Raw genomic sequence first — 19,304 nt, forward strand, 5'->3', positions numbered from 1 at the left:
TGAAATATCATTAGGCACTCAGTTGACCCAGTCCCTTCCATAGTCCTCCAGTATTTGCTGTGGCCCAGTTAGTTAAACCATAGATGTTCTCTTACACAGGCATTTACCAGAATTTTTATATTCTTTCTTGTAGGACCGTGTGACTTTTAGAAGAATCATTGTGAAAAACAATGCAAAAAAGAGGAAAATGTTTGAATCATTTATTGAATCTGTGCCCCTTCTTAAATCACTAGAGGTAAAGTCTATATGAATAAGAGTTGATTTATGGGGATTTAGGAAAAGCTGTTAAAACTCTTCTATTGTTAGCTTTTCAGATCATACTATTCTAACTCATTTTTATGTTGTATCGATATTATTTGTGACTGAATTGAGGTCTCTTCCTTATAATTTGTGAGCATATCCATTGTTTCAGGTGTCAGAACGAATGAAGATTGTGGATGTAATAGGAGAAAAGAGCTATAAGGATGGAGAGCGCATAATCACTCAGGTGGGTGGAGGCCTTGTGCAGCTCTGTTCCTAGAAGTCACCTCCTGAAGGACTAGTGTTTCATTTGTCCTTTCACTTTTGAAAACTTATGTTGCACGGTACTAGGAGCATTCTTCCTGCAGAGTCCTCTGAAGCCCATTGATGTTTATCTCATTCACATGTGCAGATCTCTTGTCTCCATTCACCTTTCCTAGGTTTCTGGTCTTTGTTCTTTTAGATGTCATTTTCTTTTTACTCTGAATAAGCTGCACCCGTTGCAGTTAAAACCTGGAGAAGGTCAAAAGGTTGTGCCCTTTACCTTCTCTGACACAAATGTGGCCTCTTAGCTAATCCAACACAAATCAGAAACCTCAGTCTTCAGTGACTGATCAGATTTGTAAGATGTCTTAGTGTTTCCTTTGTGCCATTTTCTCATGTTACTTTTGGGTACTGCAAGTATCACCACACGCAGTGGACTGGATCATTGTGATGTGTACTTTGTAATAATTTTTCTTGTATACCATGTTTGTGTTTTTTAAACTTCTCTGCCTGGGCTTCTGGCAAGAGCACTGGGAAGATAATCTGGTTGGTCTCGGTTGGGTGATGTGCCCATCCTTGAATCTAGAGCTGGGGCTAGGAGGAGGAAAGACTCAGATGGGTCAAGCCTGAGTCCTGAGCCCACCCCTGGTGCCTGTGGGTGGAGTTGGCACAACCAGCACCACGGGAACTAATCAGGCTTATCATGGAAGGAGAGAGAGAAGCTCCCAGAGAAAAAGGACTAAGAAAAAAACTCTGTCTACTCTAAGTCGCATCACTAAATGCCTTTGTTTTCTAGGTACTCCTATGGTTAATAATTCTTTTAATTAGAAATTGATTTGAGGGGCCGGCCCCGTAGCCGAGTGGTTGTTTGCGCCCTCCGCTTTGGCAGCCCAGGGTTTCACCGGTTCAGATCCTGGGCATGGACATGGCACCGCTCATCAAGCCATGCTGAGGCAGCATTCCACATGCCACAACTAGAAGGACCCACAACTAAAAATATACAACTATGTACAGGGGGACTTTGGGGAGAAAAAGAAAAAAAATAAAATCTCTTAAAAAAAGAAATTGATTTGATTCTGTAAACATTTGTTAAGATAGACATGTAGGACCAGATATAAGTGCTATAATGAAGGAGCATATGAATGACAGTGAAAATATGGAAAAGGAAATATTCCATATGGTTTCATGGAGGAAATACCCTTTGAGCTGAGCTTAAAGAACAAGTGTATTTTCAGCAGATGAGGTCAGGGAAAAGTCTTTCAGGGCAAAAGACCAATATGAGCAAGGGCCTGTGGGTGTGAGCTGTGTTCCACAGCAGATAACCTGGTATGGTAAGAATGGAGGGCTGAGGTGCAGGAATGGGACATGTTGACTGTCCACATTTGCTTCTAAACCTGAGGTGCTTTAATTTATCCCCAAAGGACCTCTACTTCATTCAGAAAGCCCCAGGCCTTCAGTAGGTATGTCAAGAGGTATGAGAAGCCACAGTGTTTTCTGGAGTGTCTGTGCTCTTAAAGATAGGAGTGCTAGTTGTTATACAGAATGGAAATGAATTAAGATGATTCCCAGCTTATTATAGACCCCTTTTGGCAGTGTCTGTAGACCAAGGGTTCTCTAAGCAGGGTCCCAGGACCTGGAGTATCAACATCACCTGGGAATGTTAGAAATTGTTAAGAGTTGTTAGAAATGCAAGTTCTTGGATGCTACCCCAGACCTACTGAATCAGAAACTGTGCTTTATGTTATTTTCTTTGTTTGTTTGTTTTGCTCAGCTTTGTTATGGTATATTTTACATACAATAAAGTTACCAAGTTTAAGTATATAATTCAAGAATTTTATAACTACCCCTACAAGCATAGTATATGGCATTTCCATCACCCCAAGAAGTTTCCTTTTTGTATTTTCAGTCAATCCCCTCCCCCATCTCCTTACTCCTGGAAATCACTGATCTACTTTCTATCACTATAGAAATCCCTTTTCTAGAATTTCATATAATGAAATCATATAATGTGTAGTCTTTTGTGTCTAGCTTCTTTCTGTTAGCATAATGCTTTTGATATTTATCCATGTTGTTATATGTGTCAGCAGGTCATTCCTTTTTATTGCTAAGTAGTATTTCATTGTGTGGATGTACAGTAATTTGTCTTTCCATTCACTAATTGGGGGACATTTGTGGTCTTTCCAGTTTTTGGCAACTATGAATAAAACTGTGGTGAACATTCACATACAAGTCTTTGTGTGAATGTGTGTTTTTATGGAATTGCTGAGCCATATAGTAAATGTGTGTTTAACACACTGCCAAACTGTTTTTAAAAATGACTGTACCGGGCCTGGCCTGGTGGCGCAGTGGTTAAGTGCGCACGTTCTGCTTTGGCGGCCTGGGGTTCACCGGTTCGTATCCCGGGTGCGCACATGGCACCACGTGGCAAGCCGTGCTATGGTAAGCGTCCCACATATAAAGTAGAGGAAGATGGGCACAGATGTTAGCTCAGGGCCAGACTTCCTCAACAAAAAAGAAGAGGATTGGCGGCAGTTAGCTCAGGGCTAATCTTCCTCAAAAAAAAAAAAATGGCTATGCCATTTTGTGTCCCCCTAGCAATGCATGAGAGTTCTAGTTGCATGCTTCCTCGTTAACACTTAATATTCACAATCTTTAATTTTAGCCATTCTAGTGGGTATGAAGTGGTATCTCATTTTGATTTTAGTTTGCATTTACCTAATGTTTAATGATGTTAAGCGTCTTTTCTTCTGATTGCTTGCCATCCATATGTTTTCTTTGGTGAAGTATCTGTGCAAATCTTTTGCCCTGTTTAAAATTAGGTCATTTGGCTTGTTATTATTGAGTTGTTAGAGTTCTTTATGTATTCTAAGTACAAATCCTTTATCAGACAAGTGATTTGCAAATATTTCTCCCAATCTGTGGCTGTGGCTTGTCTCTTCGTTTTCTTAACGGTAGCTTTTAAAAAACCTAAGGTTTTAATTTTGGCAAGTCCGGTTTGTCATTTTTTTCTCTTGCAATATTCTTTTTGTGCCCTATTTAAAAAATTTTTGTGATGTCTGTAAGATGTTCTTCTGTGTTTACTTCTAGACCAGCACTGTTTAATAGAAAGATCATGTAAGCCACATATGTAATTTAAAATTTTTTAGTAAGCAAATAAAAAAATAATAAAACAGGTGAACTTAATTTTAATAACAAATTTATTTAACCTAATATATCTAAAATATTACCATTTTAACATCTAAATGATATAAAAGTTTAATAAGAGATATTTTACTTTTTTGGTTTTAGTACTCAGTTTTCAAAGTCTGTTGTGTATTTTGTACTTACAGCACATCTCAATCTATACAAGCCAGACTTCAAGTGCCCAATAGCCACATGTGACTAGTTGCTACTGTATCGAGCAGTGTAGTTCTAGATGTTTCATAGTTTTAGCTGTTACATTTAGATTTATGATCCATTTTGAGTTAATTTTTGGATATGTGGTGTAAGTGTAGGGTTTTGCATATGGATGTCCAGTTGTTCCAGCACCATTTGTTTAAGAGGTTATCCTATACCATTGCTTTGACACTTTTATTGAAAATCAGTTGGCCATAAGTATTTGGATCTTTTCCTGGTCTCTTTTTTGTTCCATTGATCTGTGTATCTATCTCTCTGCCAATATTGCACTGTCTTGATTATAAGAGCTTTATATAGTAATCCTTAAAATCAGACAGTTTAAACCCTGCAAGTTTTTTGTTCTTTTTCGTAATTATTTTGGCTATTCTATGCTTTTTGCATTTCTGTATAAATTTTAGAACCAACTTATTTCTACCAAAAAAGCCTGCTGAGATTTTTTCTTGGTATTATGCTAAATCTATAGATCAATTTGGGGAGAAGTAGACATCTTAACAATAGTGAGTGTTTTGCGTTAGTCTCAGCCTATCGATAGTGATACTGTCAGCTAGAAATGCCTGGGGCACTCCCCTGGGCCCGTACTACTTGTGGCAAGCCCCCATAGACATTTCCCCTGTCGGAGCCAGTGTTGTGGCTGGATCAGCCCTTGTTGTTCTTATTAGGATTGCAAGACACACCTCAGCAACAATCATCAGGGAACTTTGGAAAAACAAGGTTTATTACTCACAGGTCCTGGAGGGTACATGGTACCTCAGGGACACAGAGAGGTTGCACGTAGAGAGCGCAGACCTAGGGTTCTGCCTTTATTGAGGTCAAGGCTGAGGTGCCTAAGGTTTTGTGGTTTCACTCTTTATTGGCAAATTGAAAACATAAGAGCAGGAATTAGGGTGCAGGAGGGAAAAGGTAGGGCCACTCAAGTGGTCAGTTTTCTAGGATCCCCAAGGCTTTTTAAAAGGGGAACTTTGGGCTGGTGGCCTGGGGTTTGTAGGTTTGGATCCTGGGTGCGAACCTAGCACTGCTTGTCAAGCCACACTCTGGTGGCATCCACATAAAATAGAGGAATATTGGCATAGATGTTAGCTCAGCGACAATCTTCCTCAAGCAAAAAGACGAGGATTGGCAACAGATGTTAGCGCAGGGCCAATCTTCCTCACAAAACAAATAAATAAATAAGAAATAAAAGAGGAGCTTCATGGGTGGGGGTGGCCTGACTCTTTATCTAATTATGTATCTGGCAATATGTTTATTCAAGTGTCCTTTTTTTGGTTTTTGTTTTTGTTGTTTTGCTGAGGAAGATTTACCCTGAGCTAAAATCTATTGCCAATCTTCCTCTTTTTGCTTGAGAAAGATTTGTCCTGAGCTCACATCCATGCCAGTCTTCCTCTGTTTTGTATGTGGATCACTGTCACAAGCATGGCCCCTGATGAGTGGTGTAGGTCTGCGTCTGGGATCTGAACCTGGGCCGTCGAAATGGAGCACACCAAACTTAACCACTAGGCCCCAGGCCTTGCCCCCAAGAGTCTTTAAAATGGATTCCTCAGCAATCAAAAGCTTATTGTCAGGCACTTAGACTACAGTGAGTTGGTTCATGAGCATGGTATACCTCCATTTATCTAGGTCATCTTTAATTTTTCTCTGTAATATTTTGTAGTTTTCAAATGTAGTGTTCAGGTCTTGCACATCTTTGTTAAATTTATCCCTGGATAGTTCATATTTTTTACACTATTGTAAATGGTTTTTCTTTTTGCAATTTCCAGTTATTTATTGCTAGTGTATAGAAATATACTTGAATTTTGTATATTGATCCTGTGATATTCTAGAACCTTGCCAAACTCACTAGTTCTAGTAGTTGTTTTGTAGTTTCATTGGGATTTTCTACATAGGTGATTATTTTGTCTATGAAGAAGGATAATTTTACTTATTTTCTAATCGGTATCCCTTTTATTTTTTTAGTTTATTTTCTTTGCCTTATTGCACTGGCTAGGACATCCAGTACAATATTGAATAGAAGTGGTGAGAGCAGAGATCTTTGTCTTATTCACGATCTTGGGAGGAAAGCGTTCAGTTGTTCACCATTAAGTATAACGTTAGCTATAGTTTTTTTATAAATGCCCTTAATCAGGTTGGAGAAGGTCCCTTCTGCTCCTAGTTTTCTGAGTTTTTAATCTTGAGAAGGTGTTGAATTTTGTTAAATGCTTTTGCTGTATTTATTGAGGTGTTCATAGGAGTTTTCTTTTTTAGTTAACAAATAATAGTGAGTTACATTGATTGAATTTTGAATATTAAACCAAGCCTGCATCCTGGGATGAACCCCACTTGCTCATGATACATTATCCTTTTTATTTATTACTGGATTTAATTTGCTAAAATTTTGTTAAGGATTTTTGTGTCTATTCATGAGGGATATTAGTCTGTAGTTTTCTCTCCTTGTGATGTCTTTGTCTGGTTTTGGTATCAACAAGAGCTCCAGGTGATTGTGATGTTTGCTAAAGTTTGAGAATCACTGCTCTAGACTATTCCAAGGCTTGATAATGCCCTTGCATTAAGACTACTTAGTGGAAAAGTACTTAGTGGAAGCACTTTCAAAGGTTTTTGAGAAGAATGACACGATGAGAATTGTATTTTCAAAGCATAGTTCTGGCATCAGTGAAAAATGAATTGACTTCACCTTCATTGAGTAATCAAGGAAATGTAAATTTAAAACCACAATGAGGAACCATTTTCATACCTGTTAGCTTGGCAAAAAATAAGAATCTGACAATTCCAAGTGATATATAGCAGGAACTTCTATTCACTGTTAATAGGCCAATAACGTAGCTGAACTCCTTTGGAGAGAAATTTAACCTTATCCTGTAAAGTTGAATTTTTTCTATAATCCACAAACTTCTTTCCTTGATATTTTCAGAGAAAATATCCTACCTCAAAAGCCACCTTACCCTCATGAGTTCTTTCCCAGTCACAGATCCTCCTACCTCCCTGCCCTGACTTTTACGGTAGTCATGTATTTGCTTTTTATAATAGTTTTTACCACTTATGTATACTTCCTAAACAATATGGCCAAGTCTTGCTATTTTTTTAAATTTCTGTAATTGGGATTAGAAAGTATGTATTATTTTATTTGCATCTTGCTTCTTTTGCTCAACTTTCATCCACATTGCTGTGTAGTTTGTTGGTTTTCCATAAAAAGTTATGTAGTATTCCAGTATATATGAATATAAATGGTTTGCCTTTCCACTGCTGATGGACATTTGGGGGTCTTTCTAGTTTTTAGCTATTACAAACAAGACTTCAGTGATTACATTGATTTGATATCTGAAGAGTTTGTGTAAGACTAGAATTCCTTGGCTACTTTATGGAACTTACCAGTGTTTTCTTTGTGGGAAGATTTTTGACTACAAATTAAATTATTTTCATTGTTAAACTATTTAGCTTTTCTATTTCATCTTTGGTGTGTTTTGGTAAGATCAATTTTTCCAGAGATTTATCCATTTCATCTAAGATTCAGTGTTATTGGCATAAATAGTTGGTCATAATGTTCCTGTTAATGTCTTTTAAATATCTATAGGATCTAGAATGATGTTCCCATTTTCATTCTTTTTCTTTTTTTTTTTTAAAGATCTTATTTTATTTTTTCCTTTTTCTCCCCAAAGCCCCCCAGTACATAGTTGTGTATTTTTAGTTGTGGGTCCTTCTAGGTGTGGCATGTGGGATGCCACCTCAGCATGGCTTGATAAACGGTGCCATGTCCTCCCCCAGGATCCGAACCAGCGAAACCCTGGGCCACCAAAGCAGAGCTCGCGAACTTAACCACTCAGCCACGGGGCCGGCCCCACCTTTTTCATTCTTGATATTGTTGTTTTGTGCCTTCTCTTTTTTTCTTGCTCAGTCTTGCCAGGGGTTTGTCAATTGTTTCAGTCTTTTTGAAGAACCAACTTTTGCCTTTTATTAATCCTATTGAATGTTTGTTTTCTATTTCATTACTTTTTTGTCTCTATCTTATTTCCTTCCTTCTACTTTCTTTTTGGATTTTTTCCTATTCTCTTGAGTTGGATGCTTAGCTCTTCACTTTTCAGCCTTTCTTCTTTTCTAATATAAACATTTTAAAACTAGAAGTTTTTAGGGGGCTGGCCCTGTGGCCGAGTGGTTAAGTTTGCACTCTCAACTTCACTGGCCCAGGGTTTTGCCAGTTCGGATCCTGGGCGTGGACATGGCACTGTTCATCAAGCCGTGCTGAGGCGGCACCCTACATGCCACAACTTTAGAAGGACCCACAACTAAAAATGTACAAGTATGTACCAGAGGGCTTTGGGGAGAAAAAGGAAAAATAAAATCTTTAAAACTAGAAATTTGGGGCTGGCCTCGTGGCCAAGTGGTTAAGTTCTCACACTCTGCTTCATCGGTCCAGGGGTTTTGCTGGTTCGGATCCTGGGCGCGGACATGGCACTGCTCATCAGGCCATGTTGAGGTGGCGTCCCACATGCCACAACTAGAAGGACCCCCAACTAAAAGTATACAACTATCTACTAAGGGGAATTTGGGGAGAAAAAGCAAAAAAAAAAAAGAGAGAGATTGGCAAGGTGTTAGCTCAGGTGCCAATCTTAAAAAAAAAAAAGATTACCAACAGATGTTAGCTCAGGTGCCAATCTTTAAAATAATTAATTAATTAATTAAACGAAATTTTTCAGGGCTAGCCTGGTGGCACAGCAGTTAAGTTTGCGTGTTCTGCTTTCGTGGCCCAGGATTCACTGGTTCAGATCCCGGGTGCAGACATGGCACCACTTGGCAAGCCATGCTTTGGTAGGCATCCTGCATGTAAAGTGGAGGAAGATGGGCATGGATGTTAGCTCAGGGCCAGTCTTCCTCAGCAAAAAGAGGTGGATTGGCAGCAGATGTTAGCTCAGAACTAATCTTCCTCAAAAAAAAAAAAAAGATTTTAAAAAATAGAAATTTTTCTACATCAGAAGATCAATGATGATCTTCAGCATTTAGAGGTTTCTACCTTAAGTCCCCTTGAACAGTTGTGCTTTGACTGCTGTGACTCTTTTGCACCAAGATGCCACTTAACTTCTTCCTGCAGCCTGGTTGCTCTTTACATGTGGGGTGTGCCTGAGGGTGGATACCTTGCTTAACACAAATGTCCAGCTGGGGCCTAGACACAGCAGAAAGGACGGAAGACACTGCCTATTGCAGGGGATGGTGGGATCCTAGAGTGCATCTCCACCAGTCTCTGGATGTTCTCCAGACCACACTTATGCTGTCAGGGGAGCCCCTGGCCAGCTGTCCCCTTAGAATTTCTTTTATCACATCCTTTCAAGTTCATCAACACAAATTTTCTTGTTTGTGTTGATTTTTTAATGTTTTTATTTGTGTATTTTGTAATAGTTTTCATAGTTTGCCAATTATCCCAATAGATGTAATATTTTGCTTATTCTCAGAATGATGTGGACAGAAGTTGGTTTGTATTTCATAAAAAGTATGTTTTCATATATTCAGTATTAAAGTACCATTTCCTTAAATCAAAAAGGTGCTATGTGGGGCTGGCCCCATGCCTGAGTGGTTAAGTTCATGCTCTCCGCTTCGGCGGCCCAGGGTTTCACCGGTTTGGATCCTGGGTACAGACCTAGCACCACTCATCAAGCCATGCTGAGGTGGCATCCCACATAGCACAACTAGAAGTACCTACAACTAGAATATACAACTATGCACTGGGGGGCTTTGGAGAAAAAAAAAGGATTGGCACAGATGTTACTTCAGGTGCCAATCTTAAAAAAAAAGGTGCCATGTTCTGAATTAGGGTTTCAGTCATTCTAATGGTGGAATGTGGATCTTACTTATACCATCATTTGTGAAAAAGGGACATTTATTTAATAAAGCCCAGTGAATTTCAACGTATGGATGATAACCTAATCATTGCCTGCCACATAGTAGACATTCAGAAGCTATTTATTGAAACACTTGATAATAGGTTCACAAAAATGTAAAATGCAGTACAGTCTGATTTCTTTACTCCTGTTTGTAGAATGGAATGTTCTTTCTGTGAGATGTGTGCTCAGACCCTCTGAGTAGACTTAAAAACTTGGAAAGTCAGACACTCTTCAAGTAAGCTCCTGCTTTTTCCTACTGAGTAATCGTCTTATTCTGCTCTGTCTACCCTGCAAACTGACAGGCATCCTACAAAGCCTGAACAACCAGCTTACATGCAGTATCTATCACTGGACCCCAAGGGAAACAGGAAATGTGTGTTCTGGTGCATCTCTGTCCCAGCCTAACCAGCTGCTTCATGAGGCTGGAAATGCAGCAGAGTATATCCCCTCAGATGCCACACAAATACAGTATTTTCAATGGATGATATCATTCATGGTTTTATGTTAAATTTTATCTTCTTGCATTATTTGTGAACTACTCTAATCCTTTCTGGTGAGGTATTAGCAAATCATTAAAATTAAAAGCATTAAAGACAGTCCTCCCTCTGGTCCAGAAGAAGAGAACTTTTACCCAGGCAGGCCTCATTGTTCCTCGTGTGGTCTAGATAACATTCCTTCCCATCTTCTCTCAACCTTGAATCCACCAGCTATTCCCCCTTCCTCCTAAGGCAAAGTTATTTATCCTGTGAGCTTCTGAGGAAACTCATCTGTAAAACAGAGTAGTAATAGTACCTACTTTATGAGACTTCTTTGGCAAGTGAATGCATGTAGAGTGCTCACCGGAGTGCCTACTGGGAGAGAGCACACAGCAACGTTAGCAGATTCTGTTCTATTTGAGCTTCCCTGTTCATTCTTCTCATCCTGTAGACATGCCCTACCCGAGTCTCTCATGTCCTCACAACACACTCACGTTCCTCCCTTCACTTTGTTTCTGCTCCAGTTACTAGCCTCTCTAATTCCTCTCACAGCCAGGCATTTTCAAAGTGTGGTCTAACATTGTGAACTAGAGGAAGCCAGACACAAAAGCGAGTATGATTTCATTTATATGAAGTTAAGGAACAGACTTAACTTTTCTTAACAGAAGTGAAGGAAAACTATTCTATGAGGATAGAAGTCAGATATACTTAACAAATGGATGGGGTGGTAGTGGTTTTGACTGAGAAAGAATCCAGAGAGACCCTTTTGGAGGCTGGAAGTATTTTCTGTTTTGATCTAGGAGGGGTTACACACAGGTATACATATGTAAAAATTCATCAAGCTGTATCCTTGAAATATGAGCACTTCAAATTATGGTGGTTACACATCTATCTAAACAAATAGGACTCAGGCACCATCCTTCACCACCTGTCTCTTTTGCTCTCTTCTTTACCACTCACCACCCTCCTCTTGGTCACCAGGATTTTTCCACACATTTGAGTCTTTATTACCCTTGACCTCCCAGCAGCACTGAACACTGGTAGTCACATCTTCCTTTATGAAACTCCCTTCTTGATCTTAGAAACAACTCTCCCTCTTGATGACCCTGCTTCTGGCTCCTCCTTAGTTTCCTTCACGGCTCCCCATCCTTTGTCAATTCCTATCATGCAGCTATTTGTGTAATGCTAAAACTTCATGGTGATTTGGCTTTGCTGGGTGTAGGGTACCTACCCAACATGGCAGCCCAGAAACCCACAGACACCCCTTTAATAAATCTGTGGCTTTCACTCACTTGGAGTAAGTGGTTATTATCTGGTGACCTGGCACTGGATTAACTCAGGAACATCAGCTGTGTATGGTGCCCACTTCGAGCTCTTTGTGGTGGTGAACGACATGAAGTCTTAGGAATGCTCAGAAGTATAGATTCTCACTGAAGACTTAAGATCTACATGGAATTAGAGCACATGATTAGTACTGAATTATCCAATGTAGATGGTCATTGCTCCAGAAGTCAAGAGTCAGGAGTCAGAGACTGAAGTGTGCCTGAAAGCGTCTTCTCCCTTCTCTGCTTGCTTAACTCTCACCTCCTTTCAGACTTTTCTCAAATCTCACCTTCTCAGTGAAGCTCTATTGTATACTGTAGCCATCTCCTCCTCTAGCACTCCAGATCTCACTGTTGGCCAGTTATTTCTCCAGCAAAAATAGATTACAAATCGCAACAAAAAGAATAAAATACCTTGGAATAAATTTAACCAAGGAAGTGAAAGACCTATACAATGAGAACTACAAGACTTTCCTGAAAGAAATTGATGCTGACGTAAAGAGATGGAAAGACATTCCATGCACATGGATTGGAAAAATAAACATAGTTAAAATGTCCATACTACCTAAAGCAATCTACAGGTTCAATGTAATCCCAATCAGAATCCCAATGACATTCTTTACAGAAATAGAACAAAGAATCCTAAAATTCATATGGGGCAACAAAAGACCCTGAATTGCTAAAGCAATCCCTAGAAAAAAACAAAGCTGGAGGCATCGCAATCCCTGACTTCAAAATATACTACAAAGATATCATAATCAAAACTGCATGGTACTGGTACGAAAAGAAAGAGGCACACAGATTAATGGAACAGAATTGAAAACCCAGAAATAAAACCACACATCTACAGGGGCCAGCCCCATGGCCGAGTAGTTACCTTCGCACGCTCAGGTTCCACGGCCCAGGGTTTGGATCCTGTGCGCGGACATGGCACCACTTGTCAGGCCATGTCGAGGCAGCGTCCCACATGCCACAACTAGGAGGACCCACAACTGAAAAAAAAAATACACAACTATGTGCTGGGGGAATTGGGGAGGAAAAAAAGCAGAAACAAACAAAAAGATTGGCAACAGTTGTTAGCTCAGGTGCCAATCTTTAAAAAGAAACAAAAAACCCACACATCTCCGGACAACTAATCTTTGACAAAGGAGCTAAGAACATAGAATGGAGAAAGGAAAGTCTCTTCAACAAATGGTGTTGGGAAAACTGGACAGCCACGTGTAAAAGAATGAAAGTAGACCATTTTCTTATGCTATTCACAAAAATAAACTCAAAATGGATCAAAAACTTAAAGGTAAGACCTGAAACCATAAGACTTCTGGAAGAAAATATAGGCAGTACACTCTTTGACATCGGTCTTAAAAGGATCTTTTCAGACACTGGACAAGGGAAACAATAGAAAGAATAAACAAATGGGACTTCATCAGACTAAAGAGCTTCTACAAGGCAAGGGAAAACAGGATTGAAACAAAAAGACAACCCACCAGGGGCCAGCCCAGTGGCGCAGCAGCTAAGTGTGCACGTTCCACTTCGGTGGCCCGGGATTCACCGGTTCGGATCCTGGGTGCAGACGTGGCACCGCTTGGCACGCCATGCTGTGATAGGCATCCCACATATAAAGTAGAGGAAGGTGCGCACGGATGTTAGCTCAGGGCCAGTCTTCCTCAGCAAAAAGAGGAGGATTGGCAGCAGGTAGCTCAGGGCTAATCTTCCTCAAAAACAAACAAAGAAAAGACAATCCACCACCTGGGAAAAAATAGTTGCAAATCAATATCTGACAAAGGGTTACTCTCTAAAATATATAAAGAACTCACACAACTCGACAGTAAAAAATCCTCTTGATCAGAAAATGGGCAGGGGATGTGAACAGACATTTTTCCAAAGAAGATATACGGATGGCCAGTAGCCACATGAAAAGATGCTCATCACTGATCATCAGGGAAATGCAAATCAACACTACACTAAGATATCACCTTACCCCCATTAGAATGGCTATAATAACCAAAACAAAAAATAGCAAATTTTGTGGAGGTTGTGGAGAAAAAGGAACCCTCATACACTGCTGGTAGGAATGCAAAGTGGTGTAGCCACTATGGAAAACAGTATGGTGATTTCTCAAAAAATTGAAAATAGAAATACCGTATGAGCCCGCCATCCCACTACTGGGTATCTATCCAAAGAACTTGAAATCAGCAATTCAAAGAGACTTATGCACCCCTATGTTCATTGCAGCATTATTCACAGTAGCCAAGACATGGAAGCAATCTAAGTGACCAGCAATTGATGACTTGATGAAGATGTATATACACAATAGATTACTACTTTGTTTAGTATGTATGTGTGTATATGTATATGTGTGTATATGTATGTATGTATAGTATGTACTATGTATAATATGTATGGTATATATATACAATGGAATACTACTATGTATTAAAGCCATAAAAAAATGACAAAATCGTCCCATTCACAACATGGATGGACCTTGAGGGTATTATGTTAAGCAAAATAAGCCAGATAGAGGAAGACAAACTCTGTATGATTCCACTCATATGTGTAGGATAAACAAACACATGGACGAAGAGAACAGATTAGTGGTTACCAAGGGGAAGGGGTGTAGGGGTTCAGCACAAAGGGTGAAGGAGTGTACCTATAAGATGACTGACAATTAATAATCTACAACTGAAATTTCACAATGTTGTAAACTATCATAACCTCAATTAAAAAAGTTTTTTAAAAATAGATTATAGTCATGTGTCGCTTGACAATGGGGCTATGTTCTGAGAAATGCATTGTTAGGCAATTTCATTGTCGTGCAAACATCATCAAGTGTACTGAAGGGGAACAACATTTGCCACCCAAAAATGTGTCTCTTTAACATGAGGATTATTTTAGGCTGATTATTTTTAAGAAGCAAAAGACTCAGAAAGTTTTTCTTGTTACCTCCCCCTTAACTGCCTGAAAGAATTCAGATGAAAAACCTGTCTCGGCAAGGGATCTATCACCTTAGCATAACATGAACTATGTGGTAGGTAGGGAGGAACCTAGAAAAGCCTGTTTGTTGGGCTCTCCTCTGTGTTCTTCTGTTTCTATGTGGCCAAACAAATGCTTGTTTTCCAAATGTTTGCTCCTTTCACCTACCTGTGAACTACCTGCCTTCTCTTTCAAGTCCCTTACTCGTCCCACCCCAACATCTTTTGTCTTTAGCTGAAGATCATATTTAAGGTGAAGACTTGAGCCATTTTGGCGAGTTACTCAGTTTTTCTTGGTTTTTCCTGTGTATGCATGTTATTAAACTTTTTTCTCCTGTTAATCTGTCTCATATCAATTTAATGCTTAGATCAGCCAGAAGAACATAGAAGGGTAAAGGAAAATTTCTTCCCCTACTACAGTACTTACACAAACCCAGATGGTATAGCTACTACACACCTAGGCTATGTGGTACTAATCTTGTCGGACCAGTGTTGTTTCTGCAGTCCATCATTGACCAAAACATCATTATGGGGTGCACGACTATGTTCAGGATCATCAAAGAATTGCAATTCAGGGTCTGTAACCATGGCGAGCCACATGCAAGTCCCCAGCAGTAAGGAGAGCAGTACTTTTCTACTTTAGAAAAGTAGAAGAGGAAGTTGGAAGGGCTATTTAAACCAAGAGTCCATTGGAGGATACTGGGAGTTCGAAGTGTAGTGGCTTTTCATTGGCTGAGTTGTGACAGTCTCTCATTGGCTGAGCTTCTTGCTGGTCAGGAAGAAGTCATCTTCTTCCTTTTGGGCTCTGCTATCAAAGTAGGGCATGAGAACTCCCGTTTTGGCCTCCCAACTCCATTTTAATGAGGTTTCTATTTATTAATTTCCACACCACGTTCCTTGCTCTACTTTTTTCCTATAGCACTAACTGCCTTCCAACAGTATAATTTACTGCTTCATTACACTGATAGTTTACAGTTTATTTACCCTACCAAACTATAAGTTCCACAAGGGTAGGGATTTTTTTTTGTCCACTGATATATCTTACATGCCTAGAACAGTACCTGGCGCATAGTAAACACTTATTCATTGAATTACTTGAATGACTGGTTCAGCCAGGTGGTTTAGAATCACAACAAACCAATGAAAAGCCTGAAGCTCATAAGGGTGACATCAATCCACATCAAGGCACCTCCCTCACCAAGGCAGGGCTTTCTCCAGATCCACACTATCCTCTGGTGGTCTTCATTTTATGCATCAGATTATCCTTGAGCCCCATGACCTAGGGGTAGCCAAGAGTCACCTTGATAACTATCTGTAGTAGTCTTGGCTACTGGTCCCCTGTCGTAGGTTTCAATAGCAGACCAACATGAGCAGTAGGAATAGCGGTCCTCTATGCAGTTGGCAGCCTGGGCATATTCATGGAGAGTAATGTGAGTATTCCATGTTAGGAAGTGAGAGATGTGTGTCAGTCATAGTTGGACCAACATCCCTGGTGATCAAGATCCTCTTGTTTTGTTCTGAATTTGTTAGCCGTTGATTGATTTGTAGAGTTGGAAAATAAATATAAATTTGGGTTCAGGCAATGAGAAAATGACCTGTTTCTGTGTCCCTCTATCAATATATCTGCGTGGCTCTGACCTGACCTCCTCTCCCTTTTCAGGGTGAAAAGGCTGATAGCTTTTATATTATAGAGTCCGGCGAAGTGAGCATCTTGATTAAAAGCAAGGTGAGTTTTTGTGTGATGGTGCGTGTTACACTAAAGAAGATCCAGATGCTAGGTGTATGCACAGAAAGTACCAGTTTGCTTTAAATAATGTGAAGTGTGTTAGTGTACCAAAATCATCATTGCCATGTGACTGGCAAAGATCCATGTTTAAACCCATCCATTGATAGGGATTTAGTATATTTCTTCTTGTTCCTATTGCCTTTGCCTCTATTGTGTAATTAATGATAGCAGAAATATTGGCCTACAAATCAGTAAGAAAAAGGTAAACACCCTAACAGAAAATGGAGGAATTATGTAATAAAAAAAATACATGTGGGTGTTGAATATGAAAATAGCTTCCTTTTTAGAGCACTGGGAGGGGAGGTCTCTAGGACAATTATTATTATGGCCATTTGATGGATAGGGATACGTAGAAAACTGGTGACCTATAATTGAGATGAGTGATTCTTAACCATAAATCCATCAACACTAGATTTCCCTGTTTCAATGTTTTTAAGAATATAGAATTTGATAAAATAGCAAGTTATATATAATACTAAATCAACCAAGTATGAAACTGTTTACAGAATATCTTTAGTAAAAGTATTGAGAAGGAGAGAAAAATATGATGATTACTGCCTGTAGGATGGCTTGATTCCTCATTGAAACTATATTTTTTCACATGAAACAATAGTTTGAAACTTCCGTGTTCTTTTACTTACAATTTTTGGTCTACTAATAATATGTTTGTACACTTCTCAAATATTCATTGACACCTACTGATCACAGCATAGTGTTGTGTGTATAGGACCAGCAGCATTGTGGTACAGGGGTTTGGGGGAGCTTGTCAGAAATGCAGAGTCTTGGGCTCTGCCCAAGACCTACCGAATCAGAAACTGCATTGTAACAAAACCCCCAGGGGGCTGGTGTTCGTGTGAATTGTCATGTAAGTGCTACTCTAGAGAAGGGACTACACGGGCACGAACATGTCTGCAGTCCCAGAGAATGCTACAGAAATTGGAAAGAGAGCATTAGCTGGGAGTGGGCAGATCAACAGACTTCAGAGCAAACAGGTCAGGGCAGAAGTTTGGAAGGAGGCAAGGTCAAACCATGTAAGCTAGTGTGGCACTTTTGTTTATTTTTCTAAATTAACCTTCAAAAAGTTATCTATGTACCCATAACATAAAGTGGTGCTTAGAGATTAATTCTTACTAATAAATTCTAAATAATTTTTTTACTTAAATTATTGTGTAGCTTAGCAAATGGATTCACTTAAAAAAATAGGAAACTCTAGATAGTAAATACAATCTAGTACATTATTTTCAGTAATTTGATTAGCACAAATTACAGCCTGCTTGATTTCTTAATACAGAGTTAAACCACCAAATTTCAAGGTTGAATATTATTTTTAAAATATTTAGTTACTTAATTCTTATAAAAAAAAATGTGTGTGTGGGACAACTAACTTAAGATGCAGACAGTACCTAGAAAGAAAATTTGTCACTGTAAAGTATTGTCTGAGAAAGGCACAGTCTCAAATCAAAAAGAAGGAGCCCTTGTGGGCTGGCCTGTGGCCGAGTGGTTAAGTTCTCGCACTCTGCTTCAGTGGCCCGGGGTTCCTAGGTTTGGATCCTAGGCACGGATCTACACATCGCTCATCAAGCCATGCTGTAGTGGCATCCAACATAGAGGAACTAGAATGACCTGCAACCTAGGATATACACCTGTGTACTGGGGCTTTTGGGAGAGAAAGAATTTTTTAAAAAGCCCAGGATTGTGACTCATTGCCTTAGAGAAGTGTTGACATTACTTAGAAAGAATTAGCAAGGGCTGGCCCGGTGGTATAGTGGTAAAGTTCGTGTGCTCCACTTCGGCAGCCTGGGGTTCGCAGTGGAACCCTAGCACTGCTTGTCAAGCCACGTTATGGTGGCATCCCATATAAAATAGAGGAAGATTGCACAATTCTTAGCTCAGCGACAATCTTCCTCAAGCAAAAAGAGAAAGATTGGCAACAGATGTTCGCTCAGAACCAATCTTCCTCACAAAAAGAAAGAAAGAAAGAAAGAAAGAAGGAGAGAATTAACAAAAGACCTTGTCTTTTCCTCCTGTGCCTCAGAAGTCAGCATCTACCAAAAGGAAAACATTCGTGTGTGTGTGTGTGTGTGTGTGTGTGTGTGTGTATAGTATACAAATACATAATATTTAAGAGTATATGTATTATGCTAATATGATATAATAATGTGATATGATATATAAAATATATTAATATATTATATTATATATATATAAATCTTCTCCAAAAAATGGTCTGTACCTTTACCTCTTGATATTTAGCCATTATCTGAAAGGTGTTAGGACTCAGATGAAGCTCCAGGTAAAAGTCAATTCTTCTGATTAAAGCAGACCACTGAGATTAGCCCATATAGTTTATGTGGTACAGTCAGAGTCTCTACAAAGTGAATGTCTCAGTAATTGTGTTAAGTGTACTGAGAAGGGGATGCAAGTGTGTGTAACTGGACATGCCCAGCTGTGATTCTTGAATCAGCCCAGGATATGTTCTCTACCTGTTCTAGACTAAAGCAAACAAGGATGGTGGGAACCAGGAGGTCGAGATTGCCCGCTGCCATAAGGGTCAGTACTTTGGAGAGCTTGCACTGGTCACCAACAAACCCAGAGCTGCTTCAGCTTATGCAGTGGGCGATGTCAAATGCTTAGGTAAGAAAAATTCTTTGTGCATTGATAGTTATTTTCTAACATGTAGTATTTTTTTTCCCATCAGCAAGTCTTGACTTATTCCACTAGCTCTCACTCACATCTAGGCTTGGACAGTTTGTGTGACCAACCAGAAATAGGAGAAGGTATTCTTTCAGCAAACCTTTCCTGAGCACTCACAATAGCCTGTGAGCAAGTCAGGCTTCTAGGCCCCCTGGCTGTGTGAAAAGAGCAGTAATGGAGGCAAGTGTCCAGGGCTGAGTGGGGACAGAGAGTACAGGTGCTGCTGGACTCGGCAAAGTCACAAACTTAGAGGACACAGTCCTGCTGTATTCACATAGAAACATCCCTCCCCT

At 39.7% G+C, this 19,304-nt stretch overlaps 1 protein-coding gene across 1 annotated transcript in view; it reads left to right on the forward strand.

The window, feature by feature from the left end:
- Nucleotides 1–19,304, forward strand: part of PRKAR2A (protein kinase cAMP-dependent type II regulatory subunit alpha) — a 120,548-nt gene that overhangs the window by 97,232 nt on the left and 4,012 nt on the right. The window contains exons 7-10 of the mRNA XM_046669729.1: nucleotides 134–235; nucleotides 413–487; nucleotides 16,192–16,257; nucleotides 18,810–18,951. Of these exons, the coding sequence (XP_046525685.1) occupies nucleotides 134–235; nucleotides 413–487; nucleotides 16,192–16,257; nucleotides 18,810–18,951 (385 nt within the window). The remainder of the gene's footprint in view (nucleotides 1–133; nucleotides 236–412; nucleotides 488–16,191; nucleotides 16,258–18,809; nucleotides 18,952–19,304) is intronic.

The sequence above is a fragment of the Equus quagga genome, chromosome 1, assembly GCF_021613505.1.
Source record: "Equus quagga isolate Etosha38 chromosome 1, UCLA_HA_Equagga_1.0, whole genome shotgun sequence".
Taxonomy (NCBI): domain Eukaryota; kingdom Metazoa; phylum Chordata; class Mammalia; order Perissodactyla; family Equidae; genus Equus; species Equus quagga.